Source organism: Octopus sinensis, linkage group LG11 (genome assembly GCF_006345805.1).
Source record: "Octopus sinensis linkage group LG11, ASM634580v1, whole genome shotgun sequence".
Taxonomy (NCBI): domain Eukaryota; kingdom Metazoa; phylum Mollusca; class Cephalopoda; order Octopoda; family Octopodidae; genus Octopus; species Octopus sinensis.
The window spans coordinates 76,149,830-76,172,302 of record NC_043007.1 but is presented as its reverse complement, the minus strand read 5'-3'; the positions used below and the strand labels follow the sequence as shown (position 1 = coordinate 76,172,302).

The 22,473-nt window shown below is 35.6% G+C and overlaps 1 protein-coding gene across 1 annotated transcript in view; it reads right to left on the bottom strand.

Annotated features, from left to right (window-relative positions):
* Positions 1-720: 720 nt before the first annotated feature.
* The window catches only part of LOC115217540 (galectin-4-like), a 24,815-nt gene continuing 3,062 nt past the window's right edge, over positions 721-22,473 (bottom strand). The window contains exons 2-6 of the mRNA XM_029787267.2: positions 17,149-17,231; positions 12,438-12,660; positions 7,664-7,776; positions 1,697-1,824; positions 721-994 (exon numbers count right to left, since the gene is read on the bottom strand). Of these exons, the coding sequence (XP_029643127.1) occupies positions 1,716-1,824; positions 7,664-7,776; positions 12,438-12,660; positions 17,149-17,231 (528 nt within the window). The 3' untranslated portion in view covers positions 721-994; positions 1,697-1,715. The remainder of the gene's footprint in view (positions 995-1,696; positions 1,825-7,663; positions 7,777-12,437; positions 12,661-17,148; positions 17,232-22,473) is intronic.

Here is a 22,473-nt window from a genome sequence, read left to right as displayed (position 1 = left end):
CATAGATATTTCTACAATCTGAGACACAATATGGACAGAGATTAAGATTCTTCATAACCGCAGTAATTTTTTAATAAAGACAATAGCAGATAACTGACATTAGAATGAAGTGCTATTCATTTAACTAGATGGGTATTTTTAATAATTTGATATTAGATTCTGATAAATCACTTGAACAATACATAAAGTTTCATTCGTCGTTTTTTACATCTTATAAATTGGACTAAGTTATATTGACTTTCTTTCCTGTGAAATAAAGACGTGACCTTTGCAGTCATTGAGTTACCACTAAAACTTGTGACAATAGACTACTACCAACACACAACAATCACTTATATCCTTCCCAAACTACGGTTTTCAATGGAAAACTAATTGAAATATCGTAACAAGGTAACTAAGCAGTATTTAAGACTCGGATCATCAAAAGCTTACATTGTTATGATATTAGCATCTTCTTTGTATTTAGCTTTAATACACTTTACGAAATTGTAGTTTTGACATTTTTATACGTGTAGAAATCCCACTTTAACATTTATATATTTCTCCTCATGTAGGAAAAATGATTGGATAACAGCAAATGAGCATAAAAGTTATTTCCATCAACCGTCTTCGCTGATTTATTGTTATCTAAGGAAGATAGACAAATGTTTTTTTCAGTTGATCTTATATGCATTTCATATATTATTCTGAATGAGTTGACAAAAACGAGTATTTGCTGATAAGTAAAAATGATATTTATTGCTAGAATATAGATAGAAAGTTAATAGAATATTTTATTGGGTTAAAATAGCGCTTGATAGTTTTCTCACGTAGATTTCTTAAGTGTTTATTTAGCAAGAATGTCGTTGTAATGAGATTCTCGCATGTATATCAGTATATATAAGTACAACTATGTGGCATGTATTTTCCATGACCACCATTTCATTCTTTTTACAAATGTGTCACATTTGCTACAGATTGACCTTATATGCGAGTTTCTATGCACAGGATCAGACTATGAAAAGAAAAGGGAGAAAAAAAGAAAAGAAAATATTAAGATAAATAATAACAACGGAAATGGAGCTAGGAAAATAAGAATCAATGAAGATAGATGAAGGCTATAGAAACCACCTATTTCCATAAAAAATAATTGTAAAATGCTGTGAAATATTTTGTCAGGTGAATAGGCTTAGCATACTATGCAAGATAGTGTGTATTAGCCGAGCAACAGAGTCAAGAATTTTATGGTTATTAATGCCTAAGTATCCTATAGCATCCATTAATACTTGCGTGCGGTAAGTGAATATGGGAAGAAAAAAGATAATTGCTTTTTACATTCAATTTGTGTTTACTACGAATACTCGTGTAAAATAAGCTAGTTCTTTCAAGAATTGTTTAGTTTTAATTCTAATATTTTAGTTTACCAACGAACCGTTTTATACTAGAATGATAGTGTACCACGGAGAAAAGCTTTCATGATTTAACACAGCCAATGTGGTGAATTGATAATAAATATAATGTATTTTTTCTCAAGAAATAAATACAATAGGCTGTTCTTGACCTTTGTATTGGCTGTCATAACAAAATGCTCTATAAAATTGCATGCACATTTGGAGATTTTCAGTGAAGTCATGTCTTTAGCAATACTTTCACCTTCATTGCCACACTCAACATCAGCACAACTCACCCGCTCCTGCTGTTTGTTTCTTTTACTCACCAAACTTAACCAATGGACATTAACTTTGCCAAGCGTCCCTTACGCACACTGACATCTCCTTTTCAATTAACTGCTTCACTTCTGGTTCAGTAACGTTACCTGGAACGTAAGGTTCCTGCTGGTGCTTGCTGTGAAAAGTATAAGGAAAATTAATAACTACGACTTATTTGAGAAAAAAGAAATGCATTTTAACAAAGGATTTTGTAATTGAAATAACTACATTCAGCGATTTGGGGACCATCAAACGCTGCATTGAACTGGAAGTGATAATCATTAAATGTAATAACCTAATAGAATTGTAGGATAAAAATTAAGGAAAATATGATAACCGACCGTTAAGGCATAACAATAATTAAGAGGTAATATCTCCTTTGCCGACAGAGAAAGAAGCAAAGAAATATTGAGGAATCAATTAATATCGATGACCAAATGCGACTCATAAATAAATATGACTCCAGTGTTTCTTTTTAAAGTGGGTCAAAAAAGATGTACACAAGAATACGTATAGTCATAAACTGATACTGATGTTTGGTTCCATATAATTATATTCCAGATTCAAATGGAAACACTTAATTTCCTTTTATGGATTGAATTTCAAGTTTTGGACTCACATGCAGTCAATTTATTGCTTAAACGTTGCCTATATATGAACAAAGCTTGGTCAAAATTACTTAAGAAGTAACTGCGATATTTGATTTTTTCCATGTATCTATGTTAATTACCGAGAAATCACTGGTCCAATTGTATCCAATTGTAACTTTACGTTTGTGTTATTAATTTTTGCATACACAAATCTCCTTTGAGGCTCATTCATATTCTGTTTACGTGATTTTTTCTGTTGAAGGGTATTTTAGGTTTTGTTTTACTCTGTGATTATTTTATGACCTATCTTACCACACTTGAAGCATTTTATATTTTTAACGGACAGTTACTTTTAAAATGTAGACCACCGCATCCACAACATGGATTCAGACTTGACATTTTTCTCTTTTTTCTTATCTGTTACCGTTCGACACGTATGGATATGAGAGCAATCGTTCTCTTCAATTTTATCTGCGTCATGTCATAGATTTATGATCCTCTGGCATTCTTCTGCTCCTATCTGTAGAGTTAAAATTTGGTCCTGTTCTAATTTTGTTAACATCCGGGAACGTGTATCTGCATCTTTGCTTGCAGTAAGCCTTTGAGCAAAAATTAAACGTTTGAACATGTCCTGGGTTGATTCATTTAATTTTAACTTTTCACACACTCTATTAACAACTCCGGTATAGGTGACGAAATTTTATTATTCTTTTTATCAATTTTAAACATTGCCAGCGAGTATTGAACAGGGAACTTCTGTCACTGAAACTTTTCGATAAAATATTGACTGTCTCATCGAAATAAATGTCAACTGGCTTCTTAGGCAGAATATAATTACTATATTTTTTCGTGTTAGGCAGGGGATAACTTTCTTAAAAGTAGTCGTACTTTTTTCTCGTCAGACCAATTTTTATATTCTTCTCTGAAGATGTCTTCGTATCTTCGAAAATATGCAGAGAAGGTAATCCTTTCTTCTCAATTATAACTGAATACTTCAATTGAGTTTGCTACGCTGTCTGGCGTGTACTTCTTCAGCATCAATTTCAGCGACTGTTGGTTTTGTTGTTGTTGCTGTCGTAGTTGCTGTTGCAGTTGTTGTTGTCACTTCTGGTTTTGTTGGTGTAGTTTCTGTTGTTGTTGCTGCTGTTGCCGTTGCATTTTCACCACGGTAGTCAATAAGTCCTCCGTGTTAAATGTGTTTTCTTTTTGGGGGGATTTCGTACCAAAAAACAAACAAAAAAATTTGACGCCCAACGCAAGCTTCGAACACTTGTCGCCACTTTTAAATCTTGGTGTTGGATAAATGATTTAATGAAGTAGGGGGAAAGGAATATTTACACGACGCAATACGATTACTATTGCACAAGGTTAACCGCTCTCTTTCAACGGCTCACAGTAAAATGCTTACCCATGAAATCAACAGTTCTTTATTTATAGCAATGTATCAGTCCACTTTTAATCACATGGGGTGATTGGAATCCTTCCACAACAATAAATGAAGCAAAAAATAAAGAAAAAATTCTAAAAGTAATGTGAACATTCAATATATCTTAGAAGTAAACGAGGCATCAAAATGTCCGATGTACAACGTTCATAAAGAAACTAAATGAAGGTGATGCAGAGGTTTTATCTATCGATTGACAGATATAAGCCCTGAGTAGCAAACAATTTGTTCATTGAAAGTATTTAAAAAAAAGTCAGTGGCTTTGGTTAGTCTCAGCTCCTTCTGGCTGACGAGACACAATATATCGAAAGACAATTGTCCCAGAAAGTCGGGCGCCAATGAGACGAGTGTGTTGAACACAGTCTTGTATTAAAAGGGTGAACCCCATGCCATCAACTAAAGCTCCTAATACATTTGGCGTCTGAGCCTGCCTAAACGTGTTAAGTAAAAAAATTAAATATTCATTACTAATGTTACATACTTGATGTATGTGTTTTGTTTATACGCTTGTTAGCTGCAGTATTCGTCCTTTAAAATCGGTGGTTAAAAAATAACACGGAATATCTCAAACCAAGGGAAACGAACCACTCCTTAGGTGAATGAGAACAGTGGATATCTCTGTTATTTCAAGACATCGACACCATATATCCGAGTCACTCCAAAGCGGATTCGAATCACTAGTCTGAGGTATATATGCAGGTAGCATAAAATCTGTCTGCTGATGTGTAACAGCACCCCATAAGTAAAGCAAAATTGAATTTTAAATTAGAAGCAGCCCTGACAATGTAAACATAATCAATGTCACATACTTAATGTATGTAATTTGTTGATATTCTTATTATTCGTCCAGGAGAAAGTCCCTTTAAGACGTCGAATATTATAAGAACTTTGAATACCTCAAACCAGGAGAAGCGAACTGACCCGTACGGAAATCAGAGTTTTTGTAACATTCGACATCTTAAAGGGACTTTTCCTGGAGGAATCTCGCAGCTACTAAGCACATAAACAAAACATACATTATGTGACCTCGGTAACGTTTACATAATTAGAGCGGCTTCTAATTTAAAATTCAATGATGCAAATATTCAGTCCAGATCTCGTAGGCAGTGCATGTAAATAAAAAAAAACAATTAAAATTGTTTTTTAAATGACAGTATTTAATCCCAGCACCAACTTTAGCCACTCTCTCACCTACGCTTTGTGGCAAATTGTATTGTCGTGGTTTATAAACGCTTTGCGAATTCTGCTTCGCAATGATAGAAAGAGCCGACATCGAAGGATCAAAAAGCGACGTCACTGCGAACGCTTGGCCGCCACAAGCCAGTTATCCCTGTGGTAACTTTTCTGACACCTCACGGCGGACGCATAGCTCGCCGCTGTTTGGAAACGATCGATGGGCCACACTTTCGCGGTCCGTATTCGTACTGAAAATCGAGATCTAGCGAGCTTTTGCCCTTTTGTTCAACGTGTGGTTTCCGTCCACGCTGAGCTCACCTTGGGACACCTGCGTTACCGCTTGACAGACGTACCGCCCCAGTCAAACTCCCCAACCGACACTTCTCGACTAAGGGTCGCGCATCGGCTGCGTCGGCGCCCGCAAAGGCGCACGACATGCACCACGCGCTTCGCACCAGATAATGAACCTCCATACTATATACAAACAATCTGGATCAGCCATAAGAAAGCTTCAAGTGACACAAATTTTGACCTGAGTGCTTTATGAATGGTTATAAAAATTTATTCCTTTGTGTAATTAGCAGGATAAATCAAAACAAACACAAACTTCTTTCATCAAACGCAAAAACTATCAGCAGCATCCCTTCCTCTCTACCAACACCATACACTCACAAACTTCTGTTCGTCTCCATCCTAACCATGTCTCCTGTTTGCCTACACTCTTGCTACTTTTTAGTTAAACTACGCTAACGGACAAAGGAACACCCTGCAAGGAATAATATATACAGGATGGTGCAAAAGTAGGCTAAAAGTTGTACCCTCTGTGTGAAAAGCCTAGCTGCATCCGAAAAAATATATATTATGAAACAAAAATAAACACAAAATTTATTACACGAATTTGTTACCCCCACTGTATTGTTCCACGAAGAGTTGCATTTTTATAAATTCGCGCTGGTATATTGCGGTCTACTTGAAAGGTATTGCAAAGATCACTCACTGTTTCATTTGCGACCCCATCTTTAATTTTCTGGTAGCATAGAAGTATTGCCAGTCTATCTCTCTCACTAATTTGTTCATCTCGCCTGCGAGCCATCTAAAGTTATTAAGGATTCTGCTAATACCACGTGTAAACATGTGTTGAATAGAACTCACTGAATAAATCTTAATTAACTGTGTTGTTAATTGTATGCACCAAACATATGCTAACGTGTATGCAGCCAGACTTTTCACACAGAGGATATATTTTTTATTGCAAAAGTAGGCTGAGTTTTTAATTTTTTTTATATTTTTACATGACAATGAAGCATAATGGCGAGAAATATGACAGACGAGGAAAGAAAGTGGCTCCTAAATAATTATTGGAAATTTGAAAATGCGGAAACAGTTCACCAGAAGTGGGCAGAAACCTTTCACACTGTGCCGCCTTCATGACAGGCGATTTACAAATGAAGACACAAATTCAAAGTGATGGGTTCAGTAAAGAACTCCATGAAATCCAGACGTCCTCGAACTGTCCCCACTAAGGCAAACTCAATGTACGTAGCATTGACATTTATGAATAGCCCTAAGAAATCTAACAGACGAGCATCGGCTGAGTTGGGCATCTCAGGAAGGCCCTCTCGGCCGTTTCATGAATACAATGAACTTCAAACCATACCGACCTAGACACCTGCAACACCTAACAGAGGATGGTCCAGATCGTCATGTGGAGTTCGCAGAAGTCATGTTGAATGAGATTCGAGAAAACCCGCAATTCGTTGACCAGATTGTTTGGTCGGATGAGGCTTGTTATCAGGTCATGTCAACCGACATAATTGTGCTTACTGGTATTACAACCCCACCACCAAACACTAATAACTAAGATGAATTAGCCAGGTGTCACTGTTTGAGCAGATCTGTCGTGTTCAGGAATCTTTCGGCCTGTCATTTTCAACTACCTTGAAATTTTGCGCGAGGAGGTCGTGCCCGCAATGCAGACAATGCCCAACTTTGGCAATTTTATTCTCACGAGATGGGGCACCACCGCATTATGCTGTTCATGTGCGTAATTTTATCAGTGAAATGTTCCCAGGGAGGTGAATTAGGTGACGTGGGAGTATTGAATGGCCGCCCCAGATCTAACGCCCATAGATTTTTTTTTCTGAGATGTGAAAGAGAAGGTATTTCAGAGAAGACCACGCACTCTGCCTCAGCTACGTGGATTCATTACAGAAGCCTGTCTGGAAATCAACACTGATCTGGACCTGTGCTGTAGTGTGGCTGATAGACTCAAAGAATGTGTCAATGTTTGGGCTAACATTGTACAACGTTGTTTTTATTTTTTAATAATAAAATATACAACTATACAACTATTTTTGCACCACCATATATAACGCTTTAAAAACTACAATATATACTGATCTAATAACCGCTAATAAGTTGGAACTGTGAAGTCCCTCTCAACCATTTCCTACGAAATGTACGTTAAATATGTACTCCACTAAGACTTGAGTGATCCTTGAATATAATGTGAAATTCTTTCGCTGGATAACTTGACATAAAACAACCGTTAATAAAAATACATGTGTATGTATGTGTCTGTATGTGTGAGAGAGAGAATGAGAGAGAGAGAGAGAGAGAGAGAGAGTGAGTGAGTGGCAAAGAGAGTGAAAATATTTTCATTCGAGTGTGCTTTTGTGCATGCGTGTGCATATATTGTAATATATTAATGACAAATTTTCCGTTCCTAACTATAAATCTAGGTAGTATCGAAGAAAAAGCTTTACTTGATTTCAATAGTTGTGAGCAGAACTTTTCCCCAAACTGCTATGATGGTCACTTTTTCAAGAATAGCAGGAGATAGTTTGTAGTCTGTGTAGTGATGTCCATTGGTATAAATCTAGGTTTTGAAATAAAAAGGCAATAAATTTCATTGAAGTCGCAAAATTAATGAATGAAATGTATGAATAAGGCGAAGCAATGCAGAACACAAAATGAAAATGTGAATACAGTCATATCTAGTACCATTCATCAATAATTCACTGAGAACCAAAAATAATTTGTAATGTATTTCTTTTTACTATTTTACAGGTTTTAGTAAGATTATTGAATTGCGATAAACCAATGACGGTATCGATGTCTGCAGTAAAACGGTTATAGTGAATAATTTACTGAGACTTATTTTGCTGGTACTGAGGGGATGAATAGAAAACCCATCAGTAGAATTTGAACAGTAAATTAATAGAAGAAATAATAGGGCAACCGGAATTCTCTAAAGCTGGTAATTGTTTCTAAACCTGCTTTGTCATTTTTACGTGAAAGCAAAATAATATATTTGTATATATTTCTTTATTGCCCACAAGGGGCTAAACATAGAGGGGGCAAACAAAGACAGACAAAGGGATTAAGTCGATTACATCGACCCCAGTGCGTAAATGGTACTTAATTTATCGACCCCGAAAGGATGAAGGCAAGGTCGACCTCGGCGGAATTTGAACTCAGAACGTAACGGCAGACGAAATACCTGTTGCTTTATTACCGACAAGGGGCTAAACATAGAGGGGACAAACGAGGACAGACAAAGGAATTAAGTCGATTACATCGACCCCAGTGCGTAAATGGTACTTAATTTATCGACCCCGAAAGGATGAAAGGCAAGGTCGACCTCGGCGGAATTTGAACTCAGAACGTAACGGCAGACTAAATACCTGTTGCTTTATTATCGACAAGGGGCTAAACATAGAGGGGACAAACGAGGACAGACAAAGGGATTAAGTCGATTACATCGACCCCAGTGCGTAAATGGTACTTAATTTATTGACCCCGAAAGGATGAAAGGCAAAGTCGACCTCGGCGGAATTTGAACTCAGAACGTAACGGCAGACGAAATACCGCAAATCATTTCGCCCGGCGCGCTAACGTTTCTGCCAGCTCGCCGCCTTAAAATAATATATATTTCTTTATTACCCACAAGGGGCTAAACATAGAGGGGACAAACAAGGACTGACAAATGGATTAAGTCTATTACATCGACTCCAGTGTGTAACTGGTGCTTAATTTATCGACCCCGAAAGGATGAAAGGCAAAGTCGACCTCGGCGGAATTTGAACTCAGAAAGTAGCGGCAGACGAAATACCGCTAAGCATTTCGCCCGGCGCGCTAACGTTTCTGCCAGCTCGCCGCCTTAAAATACTATATTTGTATAACCAGCTGAAATCGTGAAGGTTGTCATCTTTGCAATACATTGAATTTTTAATGCCAATATAATTTATTTTTCCATCTGTTTACATATATACAATATTCAAATGAAATGTTATATGTAGTCGCTTTCAGATCTTGTCTGCTTTATTACTCAATCAAAACCTATAAAACATTAGAGTAATGACTTTTAAAAATTTTTTTCTGATATTGAACATGGCCAGGATGACTTGTTATGAGAAATGATGAGAAAACAGTGCCTAGCAGTTCACTTTTTAAAAAAATCTTTGGGATCTTTTCGGTTTGAACGGCAGTTTTTTCTAGCGGTGTCATGAAATTGTCACCCAATAATTATGATCCTAGTCTCGATCTATTGCATTTCAATCTGTTTTAGGGTTAGGGGCGGGGGAAGGGTATCTTTTTTTCTTCAGAAATGTAAATAAACCCAATCTGTTTCTTAAACGAGGGACATATTCATACGGCACAGAATGTTTTCAGCTCAATAGACGTCATTGATTGGTTGAAATTGCAGAAATTGAAGAAAACAACAACAAATATCTTACAAACTATAGAATTTTCTCAATAAAGCCAAGAGAAAAAGATGTTTTATAAACACATTCTACTAGTATACGAAGTTTAAAAGTGTTTAGTTACGTGGAAATTATTTTTAAAAAACTGCCGTTCAAACCGAAAATAACCAAACTTTGAAACACCTCCCCCACCAACTAATATTTCTATTTTCAAATGTGTCACACTTGCATTGCCTTAGTCAAACTCACATTACGTTCGGTATTAGTGCTTCACATTATTTTATTAGATTTAAAGGAGTTTATGACTGAAGTTACTTCCTGGCCAAATGTCAATAACTATATACACAGTAGTAAAAGTTGCTTCATATTTTGAGTAGTATTATCTGTTGTTGAGATAATTCATGAATGCATTATTCTTTCTATTGCAGATATTAAAATATGTTGCTTTAATCAGTGAAATAAAAACATCAATCATGTCATTTAAGCAGACAAGTCAAGCAACTGCAGTAAACAAGAAAAAGTGGCAAAAAAAAAAAATAATAATTTGAAAAATCTGTTAAAAAGCGAAGAATAATACTGAATGCGAAACATTAGTTGACTGAACTAACTAGAATCCCCAGAAAATCCGGTATCACTGGAAGGTATAATGTATTAGTAAAAGTTTAAAAATCCAGACATGCAAGAAATCAGCTCATTGCTCAGAAACTAGAGAATCTATGGAAAAAAATTTGATTTTCCGTATATAACATTAAGGTTTATTGTAAGGAAAGTAAATATTCTGTTGACAAGGTATGATACCCTTTTGAAACGTCCGAACTAGGTCAAAATTTTGAAGATTTGTTTGACATTACTAATCAACATGGCAGCTGGTTATCTGAAGAAGACAAAGACTTTTACAGTACACAAATTCGAAGTGGCGGTATAAATGGCTACACCACATCTCAGTCAGCTATGGTTCATCCTTCAAAGGGAACACCTTCCTCATCAAGAGTGGCAGATTCATCTTCACAAGCGTTTCTCCCATATGCTGAAGCAGGTAAAGTAACGTGCCTGAAGAATTCTCAAATATTACACAAATTGTTTTGTATGCATTGATGCCACTAATATGAACCCATTTCTTGCAGATACATCATCATCATCATCATCATCAACAACATCATCATCGTCGTCATCATCATCATTATCATCATCATCATCATCATCATCATCATCATCATCATCATCATCATCATCATCATCATCAGAAACTCCTACTTCTGATTCTGCAGATGAAATCACATTACCAATAGACGAACGAGTAGGTACCTCTAAACAACAGCATTCAACTCAGAAAGCAATGAACTTGCTGAAAAAACAAAAAAGGAATTGAAGCAGTCATAAAGCAGCCAACGTCTACAAACAGCTGAGAGAGGAAGGAGTACATCTCCCCACTCCGTCACAGTCAGGGGTGTACAAAGCTGCTATGAGAGAGGCTGCAAAGATGAAGCAGGAACTAAAAGAAACTTTACAAAAATAACCAGTGGGTGCCCTATTTTGATGGAAAGGTTATAAAGGGTAAAGAACGTTGTTGTGAAAACCAACACAAGAGAAATTAGATTAGCAGCACTAACTCGAAAAAATGGCAGAGCAGATAGCATTTTTCAAGGACAAAAGGAAGTTTTGGATGGTTACGAATTGTGGCCAGTAATCAAAATAATCATCACAGACACTTGTAGTGTAAATGCAGGAAAGCATAATGGAGTGGTCATTCAACTTCAGAACGAATTTGTAGAGCGACGATATCCTGCACCTCAATACATTGGTTGCCAGCATCATGTGTTAGACCGCCTCCTAAAACATGTGATGGATGATACACTGAAAGGAAAACCTGCATCACTTAATATATCATATCCGTTCAGAGACGATTTAATGAAAAGCTATGAGGATTTGGTGTCAGAATGAAAACACGACGAAACAAAACTTCAAATGGATAATAATCCTGGTTGAAGAGATGATCTTAAGTTTTCATTTGAACTTGGTCATGCTTTCCGATTTTATCATCAACAAAGCATTTTCCTAGAAATTAAGTTTAGAAAACTCTCCTAGAATTAGCAATGCACGTCGGAATTCACGAGCAATCTTAGCCATTCTCACATACATGCCTCTGCCACAAAATAGAGAAATCTCTACGATGTGTGTTGTTTTATCAGCAGAAACTGGATGGAAATGTGGTTTTGTGACCAAAGGTTTGACAGCATGGCCTACCAGAAACTTTCAGAAGCAGTTTCTGGAAATACTAAAACAAGCAAATGTTTGAACATTAATTAGAATCTTGAAAAATCAGTGATTCAAGATGTTCAGCGTTCAAATATATGTGCTGAACGTGCAGTAAAAATAATGAGGAATTAGATTGCAGGTCTTCTGAAAAATTAAATCTACGATTTGTTTTAACCAAGAAGAACCTTTGAAAACTACTGTTGTATTAGTCTGCATTTATTACATTAACAATGCATAACAGTACAGTACGTCTTATTACTTGAACAATATATGCATGTCCCGTAGAACAAGTGTTGTCAAATATATTGTCATCGGTGGGGGAGTGTTTTGTGAAAGAAATGATTATGATTTTTTTGCCATTATACCATAAAGTTCACCATCTGGTACCATGGCCTTACTCGACTTGAAAAAAATCACCACCCTAATAAAACATCTATATATTTCTCGCTCACGCGGTTACCTTCGTTCAAGTACAACATAGACACTCACAGTGAAACCTGATTATTGCTCCGAAATAAATGAAATAACGATAATTTATAGATACTACTATGAAGAACATAGCAACACCTTCACATACCTTGTAACGATCTAATTCTTCCTGTATTGTTATATTAAATTGCTCACCACAAGTAAATGGGAAACGGGAAGATATATTTCCACCATTCCAAAAGCCTTTCACTCTGGTCGCATAAAGAACTTTCTTTCGATTATAAGAATGACTTCCATGAAACCGTATATCAAAATGTAAGGCTACATCAGAATAAGTTACACTAATATTATTCATCATATTGAATGCAACTCTGAAACGATATAAAAATAAAGCATGACTCAATTATGTATATATGTATATGTAAATATATATATATATATATATATATATATATATATATATGAAAAAGTATATTTGTATATATATATATGTGTGTGTGTGTATACATATGTTTGTACACACACACACATATATATATATATATTATATATATATATATTCTTTATTTGTGAATTAAGGCTAGCATTGGTTTCATGTTAAGAAAAGTAGGAAAATATCCCAGTGTCTTAACAATTTTTCAAGCCGAACATGGAAAAAGGTGTTCGCCTGCATTTTGGAAAACAGTCTTTTCTCGTCTACGGTATTTCTTGTAAATTTACGTAAATGAAATTATGAAACAATGAATTAAGGGGCGTTGCTCTAGGGTGGGGCATCTTTTAGAGTTTGACAAATCCAAGAGAGACAAACTCTAAAAGATACCACCCTAAAGTAACGTCCCTTGATTCCTTATTTCATGGTTTCCTTGATGTGAATTTACGATAAATCCCGTGAACGAAAAATGACTGTTTTCCAAAATGGAGGCGAATACCTTTCTCCATGTGATCGGCATGAAAAATTGGTAATAAACTAGGATATTTTACGGCCTTTCTTAACATGAAACTAATGGCAGCCGTAATTTACAAATAAAGAAATTACATATCAACCAATGTAGTGTTGAGCACTCATTTCATCGTTCGATATTAATCATTTCAAGGATATGAATACCTCTTAAAGCTCTCCGGTTTTATCCGGTGTATCAGTGGAATACTAAAAGATGTTAGCTGCACATTAATGGATATGGGTATATTACCATTTATGTATAAGAAAAAGAAGAAAATGGAGAAATTGACAGATAGATATCAATTTATTGAAACTAATCCAAGTTCGAACAATATCAAACTCATAGAACCTACAATTATTTCCATGTCCAATCAATTAATTCAAATTAGAAAAATTAAATTAAAGACCCATATTAAATTATAGCTAATTGAATATTTTGTCAGGTTCAGAATTTGATAGAAAAAGGGACTACATCCCAATGTGTTGATATATCATTGGTAGACTCAGCATTAAATTCAGATACGTGCGCTTGTGCATTCTAATGTATTTTGAAAAAAAAGTTACTTGTGTATATACTACTTTGTTTTGATTTATTTATGCATGTGCACTAATAAATCTTCTAACGTACAAAGGGAAACAACCCACGTTGGATCCCATCTTAACCTAAAGACTAGCGGTAGGAACAATAATTATAATGAATGTAATTATATAAATAAAAATAGAAATAAGAATAAAAATGAAAGTATATATTGTGATTGCAAATTTAGAAATTACTGTTTGTTTAAAAATTATTGCAAGCAAAAAATGTAGTATATAGATGTAAAGTGAAACCTGAAGGTAAAATTATTTCTGTATCGGTTCAACGGAAAATTATGTCAAAACACGTATTGCTGACCATCAATACATCTTTAATAATAAAAATAAGTCGGCTTATACCAGTCTTAGCAAATTAATTTAGGACTTGAAGGACAATAATAAAAAGTATAGCATAAAGTGGGAAATAAGCCATGTAGATACTAATTGTGACCTTTGTATTGAAGAATTATTTCAGATTTTGACTTCTAGACGTAAGCTTCTTACGGGGGGGGGGAATCCTGTGTTCACGCCTGTAAATATGTATTTAATAATTGCCATTAAAATAAAATGAAAACGTTACTAAAACAATAAGTTAACTATCTTATAAAACGACTATCTAAAAATATGTAGAAAATCATAATTATAATTAAAATAATAAGTAATATTAAAGTAAAAAATACTATGTATTAATTGGATAATGGATTAAATATATTAACTTTGATTACACTAATATTAATGTGTATTCCTCAATATGTATGTTTTTCTCCTTGTTATAATAAAAATATATATATTGTGCACAAATCTTGATGACGTAGTGTACAGGTATGATATATAGTAAATAGTTTGAATTCGTCATCATCACGTAGTATGTGGCAAACAATAGATATATTTATGATTTAAATTACATTAAATAAATTAGTACTTAATTGTTAATACTATTAATTGTAACCAAGAAGCTTAGAAAATAATTCTTAGTCGATATTACAATAAAAAATCAAAGAAAAAATGTATTGTATACAAGTCTTGCCGATGTAATATGCTGCTACCGTGCTATGAAAACAGACTGAATTTCATCATGGTCATGTTAAATTTCATCATGGTCATGTGATACATAGTTAAAGTATGATTTATGTTTTAAATTATAAAAATGAAAATTCAGCATTTAATTATTAATACTGGAGGTTATATCTAGGTGACTTACAATATAATCCTTAACTGATTAAAAAACTTTACTGACGTTTCGTACTTTCACAAGTAGTAATGAAAATTAGGAATAAATGTTTTTAATTACAATTAACTGTGACAAAATATCGTTTAGACAATCTAACGGCTCCTTTGTTTTTCAATACATTAACACAGGCATGCGCACAAATAAATTAAAACAAAGTTGCATATATACAAGTAGCGCTTTAAAAAAAATACATTAGAATGCACAAGCGCACAATCTGAATTTAATGCTGAGTCTATCAATGATATATCAACACATTGGGATGTAGTTCCTTTTTCTATCAAGTTCTGATCCTGACGAAATGTTCAATTAACTATGATTCAATATGAATCTTTAAATTAATTTTTCTAATTTGAATTAATTGATTGGACATGGAAACAATTGTAGGTTCTGTGAGTTTGATATTGTTCGAAATTGGATTTGTTTCAATAAATTGATATCTATCTGTCAATTTCTCCATGTTCTTCTTTTTCTTATACATGAATACATACATATGTGTGTGTGTGTTTATTTATGTATGTATACATGTAGATATATGGACATGTATCAAGTAGTGGGGAATGTAGATGATCTAGCGAGTAATTTGTTAGCGACTCCAACGCATATTTGGCTAACCGTACTCAGGAAGGGTACATTATTTCAAACTATCATTCAACAGGTAAGTATAACAGACAGTGGAATGCAAACGGTTGTATATTGATATTAATCATTCTGTGCATCCATTTATGTGATAACAAATGCCGTACATTTTACGTGGTGTATAAAATAATAAAGGAATATGAATGGACAGCTCAACTTATACCATGTACATTTCCATAGCACGGCTATTTATTCAATAACTGTTAGTAATATTACATAATATTTCATATGTTACATTATTACATAACCACACAATTTCTTCGGGTAGTATTGAACATATTATTAGTGAAATCCATGTGTGAAGAAAATTGTTAAAATTAAATAATGAATTTAGAAGGTTCTTTAGAAAAAAACAGTCAATAAAAGCACTTCAGTTGGGATGCGAAAATTGAATTACAATCAATCAACAAGTTTTATTTTCAGAGAGAAGTTGTAGTCATAGTAATAATGGTAGATTTTGCTGGTTGACAAGGAAGTAGTTTATTCTATATCCGTTCATTGAATAAATTCATTTATCAACCAAGAGTTTATCAAGAGCACTTACAGCAATAAATTATTTGATTAAACAATAGCGCTTAAAGCAAATTTGGACAACGAAGGAATAGATATGCAGACAATGAGCTGTTATTTGTCCGCCAATCGTCTACACGTATCAGTAAATAATTTGTTTGCTGATTCCTGTAAATAAAATCTTATACTCTTATAAGATTCATCGGTCCAGCTGTGGGGTTACCTCAACTAAGGTGACACACAATCAGCCCAAAATACCGCGATGTTTTGAAGTATCATTTCATCTGTAATCCAGTGGATCACATATGCTATGGACTCACGTCACCAAAACAGAAGATGCGCTCTCCTGTGGCGATAAACAACAGTGATCAGGTATTCACGTTCAATCTGCCACAAGGTGTTTAGAATAAAAAGATAGGTTGTTGTTTAGATTCTCGTTCTGTGTTCACATGAATTATTGCAATGTAGATTTTTTCTCAAAGTTCCCTAATTTTTCTCTTCCATTAGCTGAATGACTTTTCGTACAACTTTTTAAAAATTGTTTTAAAGTCTCTAACATTATTTGAGAAAGAATAATTCTCGGTGAAGTGTAAGAAAATCAGGCTTTTGTTTTTGTTTACCTTCAGAAGGTGGGATGCAAGAATGACTCAAAGATTTAAAGTGATGAACCTTTGACCATGGAAGTGTTATGGTCTCAACTCTCACAGCATTTCTGCTATATATTTTAGCAGGAAAGTAAGTCTGCCAATTCTATAAACAATAGATTCCAATTCAAATTCAGACTTAAATAGTTTCTAATAAAAAGGACTTTTAATTGAAAAATATTTGCTACATCAATACCACGACCTACTTTATTCAAACAAAAACTGTAAATACGAGAGCAAAATATACTATAAATGACCTGTTGCATAATATATTTTGTCATCGTTATTTATAGCAAAAGAAATGTCTAGTAAGAATTGTTACCTTGTGCAAGGATTCACGAAACGACCCAAATAGGTCACTCTTCTATTTTTACCTGGTGGTAAATATGCATCCATCATAACTGGCTGTATAGAAAAGAAAAGTAATTATTTTGCATAAGTAAACAATGTTTCAAATCTTCCTGTTTTCTACAACGTTCTGTCTTTGCTAAACTTACGAAAGACTGGTAAGATAAATAAAGAAAAACATGCTGCAAATAAAGAAACCTGTAAAGAACACAGTAACAAATAAAGAACATTGTAACAAGTTGAAACAGAAATATGTTGTGATTGGACTCCAGTTAACTGAATATAGACTAGAGCATCCTCTACGTGATGAATAGCATACATTATCTAAACAGCAATTAAACTGTGGAAACATGAAGAGAATACTTCAAAACATTTAGTCATGTGCTTTTCTACTTCTCTTACACAATTTGTTTAACAAAACGCATCTTCAACGCTCAATATATTTTCTAATTTAGGAAAGAAAACACTACTATGAATAAATTTTAAAGAATTAAAATTTCTGTGATGTGACATATTAATTCCATAAGAAGAGTGAAGTGTGTCAAAAATGTGTGCATTTATGCAATTGGAAATTTCATTTAAAGAATACGATCGGTACCCAAAAGTAACCGGAACCTTTTTTGTGGGACAAGCCCGTTGTAGTTTGGGCATCCACCGCTAGAACCCAGTTAATTCAAACCTTCAGACATCAGTCTGCCGACCGGCGTCTTTTACTGGAGTCGTACTGTCGAGTGGTGCGTCTTTGTTTTGCAATGCTTCTCCCCGGTTCGTCGATTTTCGTGGTGGCTGAAGCGAAGGGACAGATAGCATCCGTGAAATTCTGTTTTCTACTGGGGAAAACGGCAGCCGAAACAGTTGTCGTGCATCAAACAGCTTACAAGGACGCTGCCATGAGGAAAGCACAAGTTCACGAGTGGTTTTTACGCTTTATTAATGGTCACTTGTCACTTGGAGACCAACCTCATTCAGGGCGGCCGTCAAACTCCCGAACGAATGAAAGCATCATGAAAATTCATGAACTGATCTGGAGAGCTGTCGTTGAACAATTGGTGGACTTGTTGATAGGTTTGAGTGTCCTGCAGCTCCTGCCAACGAATTTTGAGCGAGGAATTGCGAATGAAAAGAGTTAAAGCAAAATTTTGGCATCGCTTGCTCACGGAGGATCAAAAGCAATCACGAATGAATACGTGTCGTGAACTGAGAGAACAGTTGGAAGTTGATCCGGACAGTTTTTCGAAGATTATTACTGGTGATGAAAGCTTGTGCAAAAGAACTTGCAGATGTAGGAAAGGTGAAGAAAAAAACGATGGAGGCGTTGAACGGCATCACTTCGTAAGAGTTCCAGCACTGCTTCGAACAGTGGAAAGCGCGTCTGGACCGATCCATTGCTTCAAATGGAGAAGACTTTGAAGGCGATAAAAGTGTAAACGTAAAATTAAGTTAATAAAATAACATGGCAAAATTCTTGTTTCTTTTGAGTGCCCCTTCGTAATTATTAAAACTGATTTTTTCTTTAAATTAAAAATACATTATTATTCTGATATTTATACAATCACATGGTTATAAGTACCTTAGTAGTTAGTTTGGGAGTGTCGGGCTACTTTTGAGAATTTTGTTTACGACTGAAAAAAATCTCATCTAAAAGATTCGGACATCTTCTTAACGTCACGGAATCAGAATTAAACACTAGTTCATACGAGCGCTTTCACGATTTGGCCATATTTCACACAAGACATAAAGATAATACACATGCTTTGAAATCAAGATCCCGATTCGCATTTAACGAAAGATAATTTATAGATAAATAGATAGATAGACAGACATACATACATACACAGACGCAGATACGCACTCGCATACACATACTCACACACACGCATATATATATGTGTATAAACATATATGTACATACATACATACATACATACATACATACATACATACATACATACATACATACATACATACATACATACATACATTCATACATACATATAAGGGAGGAATTTCGATCATCACCATGTTGTGAGTTGTACCTAAAATATATATGTAAAATAAAAGGAGGAAAATGCACACACTTTACATGGTTTTAATATATTTTTTAATATATTTTATATTGTGTGTGACGACCGGTTTCGCTTTCGCTAACCATGATACTGAAATTATTGTAATTTCGTATTTTCTTAAGGAGATTTTAGTCCATTTTGTGTATGGAAAAGTTTGTGAATAAATGTTAAGTAGAAAAATCTCAGAGGAGGTAATTGGTGATCATTATTATTAGGGACAGGGGAGGTAATTGTTCATCTTTCGGGGCGAGGATAAATGAATATATATATACACACAAAATCTCAAAAGCTAAGGTAGTGAGATAAAATATGTACAATGATGGGTGTGTGATAATGAATTAAAATATATACTGAAATCAAAGCTGATTATGCTTTAGACGTGTTCTGTATTTTCGATGTCCGTTGAAAACAAATTGTACTGGATTTCACTTTAGTGCTCTTGGTATGAGAAATGTCTAAAACCTTAAATGGTATTTAGAGATTCAATCAGAGCGATTATATATTAGAGAGTAAAGGTAGGAAAAGTTATATCTTAAAAATCGCAGTAGAGATAATTCTATAATATAAGCAATATTGCATTAATAAATAAAGTCCAGCTATGATCATAAAATTTTGTTTTTAAATTTTGAAAGTGCTTACGATCCTTTCATGAATATACTACCACTCGAAATGAAATCTAAAGCTGATAAGCATTATTTGGAAGTTATATCCACTCGCCAGAGAAAATGATTAATTTCGGTGTAGTAAATCGAATGATGGAAATGCTATTTAAAATCGGATGAGAAAGGCGTTGTTTAAAAAGTTGTAGGTATGGATCTGTGTTGGCATAAATTTGAGCTAAAAATTCTGAAAACTGGTTTTATTTTATTTTTTCGAAATTTTTAGCTCAAATTGTACTGACACAGATCTATACCTATTACTTTTTAAACAACACTTTTCTCATACGATTTTAATTGGTATTTCCATCATTCGATTTACTACACCGAAATTAATCCTTTTCTCTGACGTGTGGATATACTTCCCAATAATGATTATCAAATTTAGATTTCATTTCGAGAGGTAGTATATTCATGAAACGATCGTAGTAACTTTCAAATGTATATATACATATATGTGTGTGTGTATGTATGTATGTATGTATGTATGTATGTATGTATGTATGTATGTATGTATATAAATATATAGCATGGCCACAGCTCGTGAGCTGAAACTAGATAAAAATAAAAATAAAAATAAAAATAAAAAATATATATATATATATGTATGTATGTGTGTGTGTGTGTGTGTGTGTGTGTATCATCATCATCATCCTTTAACGTCCGCTTTCTATGCTGGCATAGGTTTGACAGTTTAACAGAGGACTGGCGAGCCAGATGGCTGCACCAGGCTCCAATCAGATCTGGCAGAGTTTCTACAGCTGGATGCTCTTCCTAACGCCAACCACTCCGAAAGTGTAGTGAGTGCTTTTACGTGCCACGGGCACGAGGGGAATTGAAGCGGTACTGGCAACGGCCACGCTCAAATAGTGTTTTTACGTGCCACATGCACGGGAGCCAATCCATCAGCACTAGCAACGACCTCGCTCGAATGTTGTTTCTCACGTGCTACCGGCACAAGTGCGAGTAAGGCGACGCTGGTAACGATCACGCTCGAATGGTGCTTTTTGCGTACCACGACATGGGAGCCAGTCAGTGGCCCTGGCAACGATCACGCTCGGATGATGCTCTTAGCGCTGCACTAGCACGGATGCCAGTCATGCAGTTCTGTCATCGAATTTGATTCCGATTTCACTTGCCTCGGCAGGTCTTCGCAAGCAGAGTTTAGTGTCCAATGAAGAAAAGGTACGCATAAGTGGGATGGTTACACCACTGCCATAGGCCACGGGTTATGGTCTCACTTGGCTTGCCGGGTCTTCTCAAGCACAGCATATTTCCAAAGGTCTCGGTCGCTAGTCATTGCCCCGGTGAGGCCTAATGTTCGAAGGTCGTACTTCACCGTCTCATCCCAGGTCTTCCTGGGTCTACCTCTTCCACAGGTTCCCTCAACCGTTAGGGTGTGACACTTTTTCACACAGCTATCCTCATACATTCTCACCACATGACCATACCAGCGCAGTCGTCTCTCTTGCACACTACATCTGATGCTTCTTAGGTTCAACTTTTCTCTCAAGGTACTTACACTCTGTCGAGTATGTACACTGACATTACACATCCATCAGAGAATACTGGCTTCGTTCCTTGCAAGCTTACGCATGTTCTCAGCAGTCACGGCCCATGTATGTGTACACAAGCGTCATACAGTCTACCTTTTACTCTGAGCGAGAGGCTCTTTGTCACCAGCAGAGGTAGGAGCTCTCTGAACTTTGCCCAGGCTATTCTTATTCTAGCAGCTACACTTTCAGAACACTCACCCCCGTTACTGACTTGGTCACCTAGGTAACGGAAGCTATCAACTACTTCTAATTTTTCTTCCTGGAATGTGGCAGAAGTTGTTCTCTGCACATTTTCAGTGTTTATTGTTCCTGAGCATCTGCCACATACAAAAACTATCTTCCCAGTTAGCCTTCCTTTGATATTGCTACACTTCTTATGTGTCCATAGCTTACATTGGGTACATCTTATAGAGTTTCTACCTACGCCTTTTCTACAGATCGAGCAGAGCCATCTACTTGAAGGGATTTGTAGTTTGTCTGCCTTCCTACTTATTAGGACTTTGGTTTTAGCTTGGTTGACTCTAAGGCCATTCGATTCTAATCCTTGCTTCCACACCTGAAACTTCTCCTCTAGTTCTGATAGTGACTCAGCGATCAGAGCAAGGTCATCAGCATACAGGAGCACCCAGGGGCACCTTGTCTTGAAATCCTCTGTTATTGCCTGGAGGAATATGATAAATAGGAGGGGCTGAGGACTGAACCTTGGTGGACCCCTACCTCTACCTGAAATTCTTCACTGTATTCGTTGCCAATCCCCACCTTACTGATAGCGTTCCTGTACATGGCTTGCACAGCTCTCACTAACCATTCATCTATCCCTAGTTTCCTCATTGACCTCTAGATAAGGGATCGGAGGACCCTGTCAAAGGCTTTCTCCATGTCAACGAAAGCCAGGTACAGAGGTATTTCTCCTGCAGCTGTCTTACCAGAAATATAGCATCAGTGGTGCTTTTCCCTGGCACGAACTCAAACTGCATCTCATCTAAACCGACTCTTTCTCTAATTAGTTGGGCTATGACCC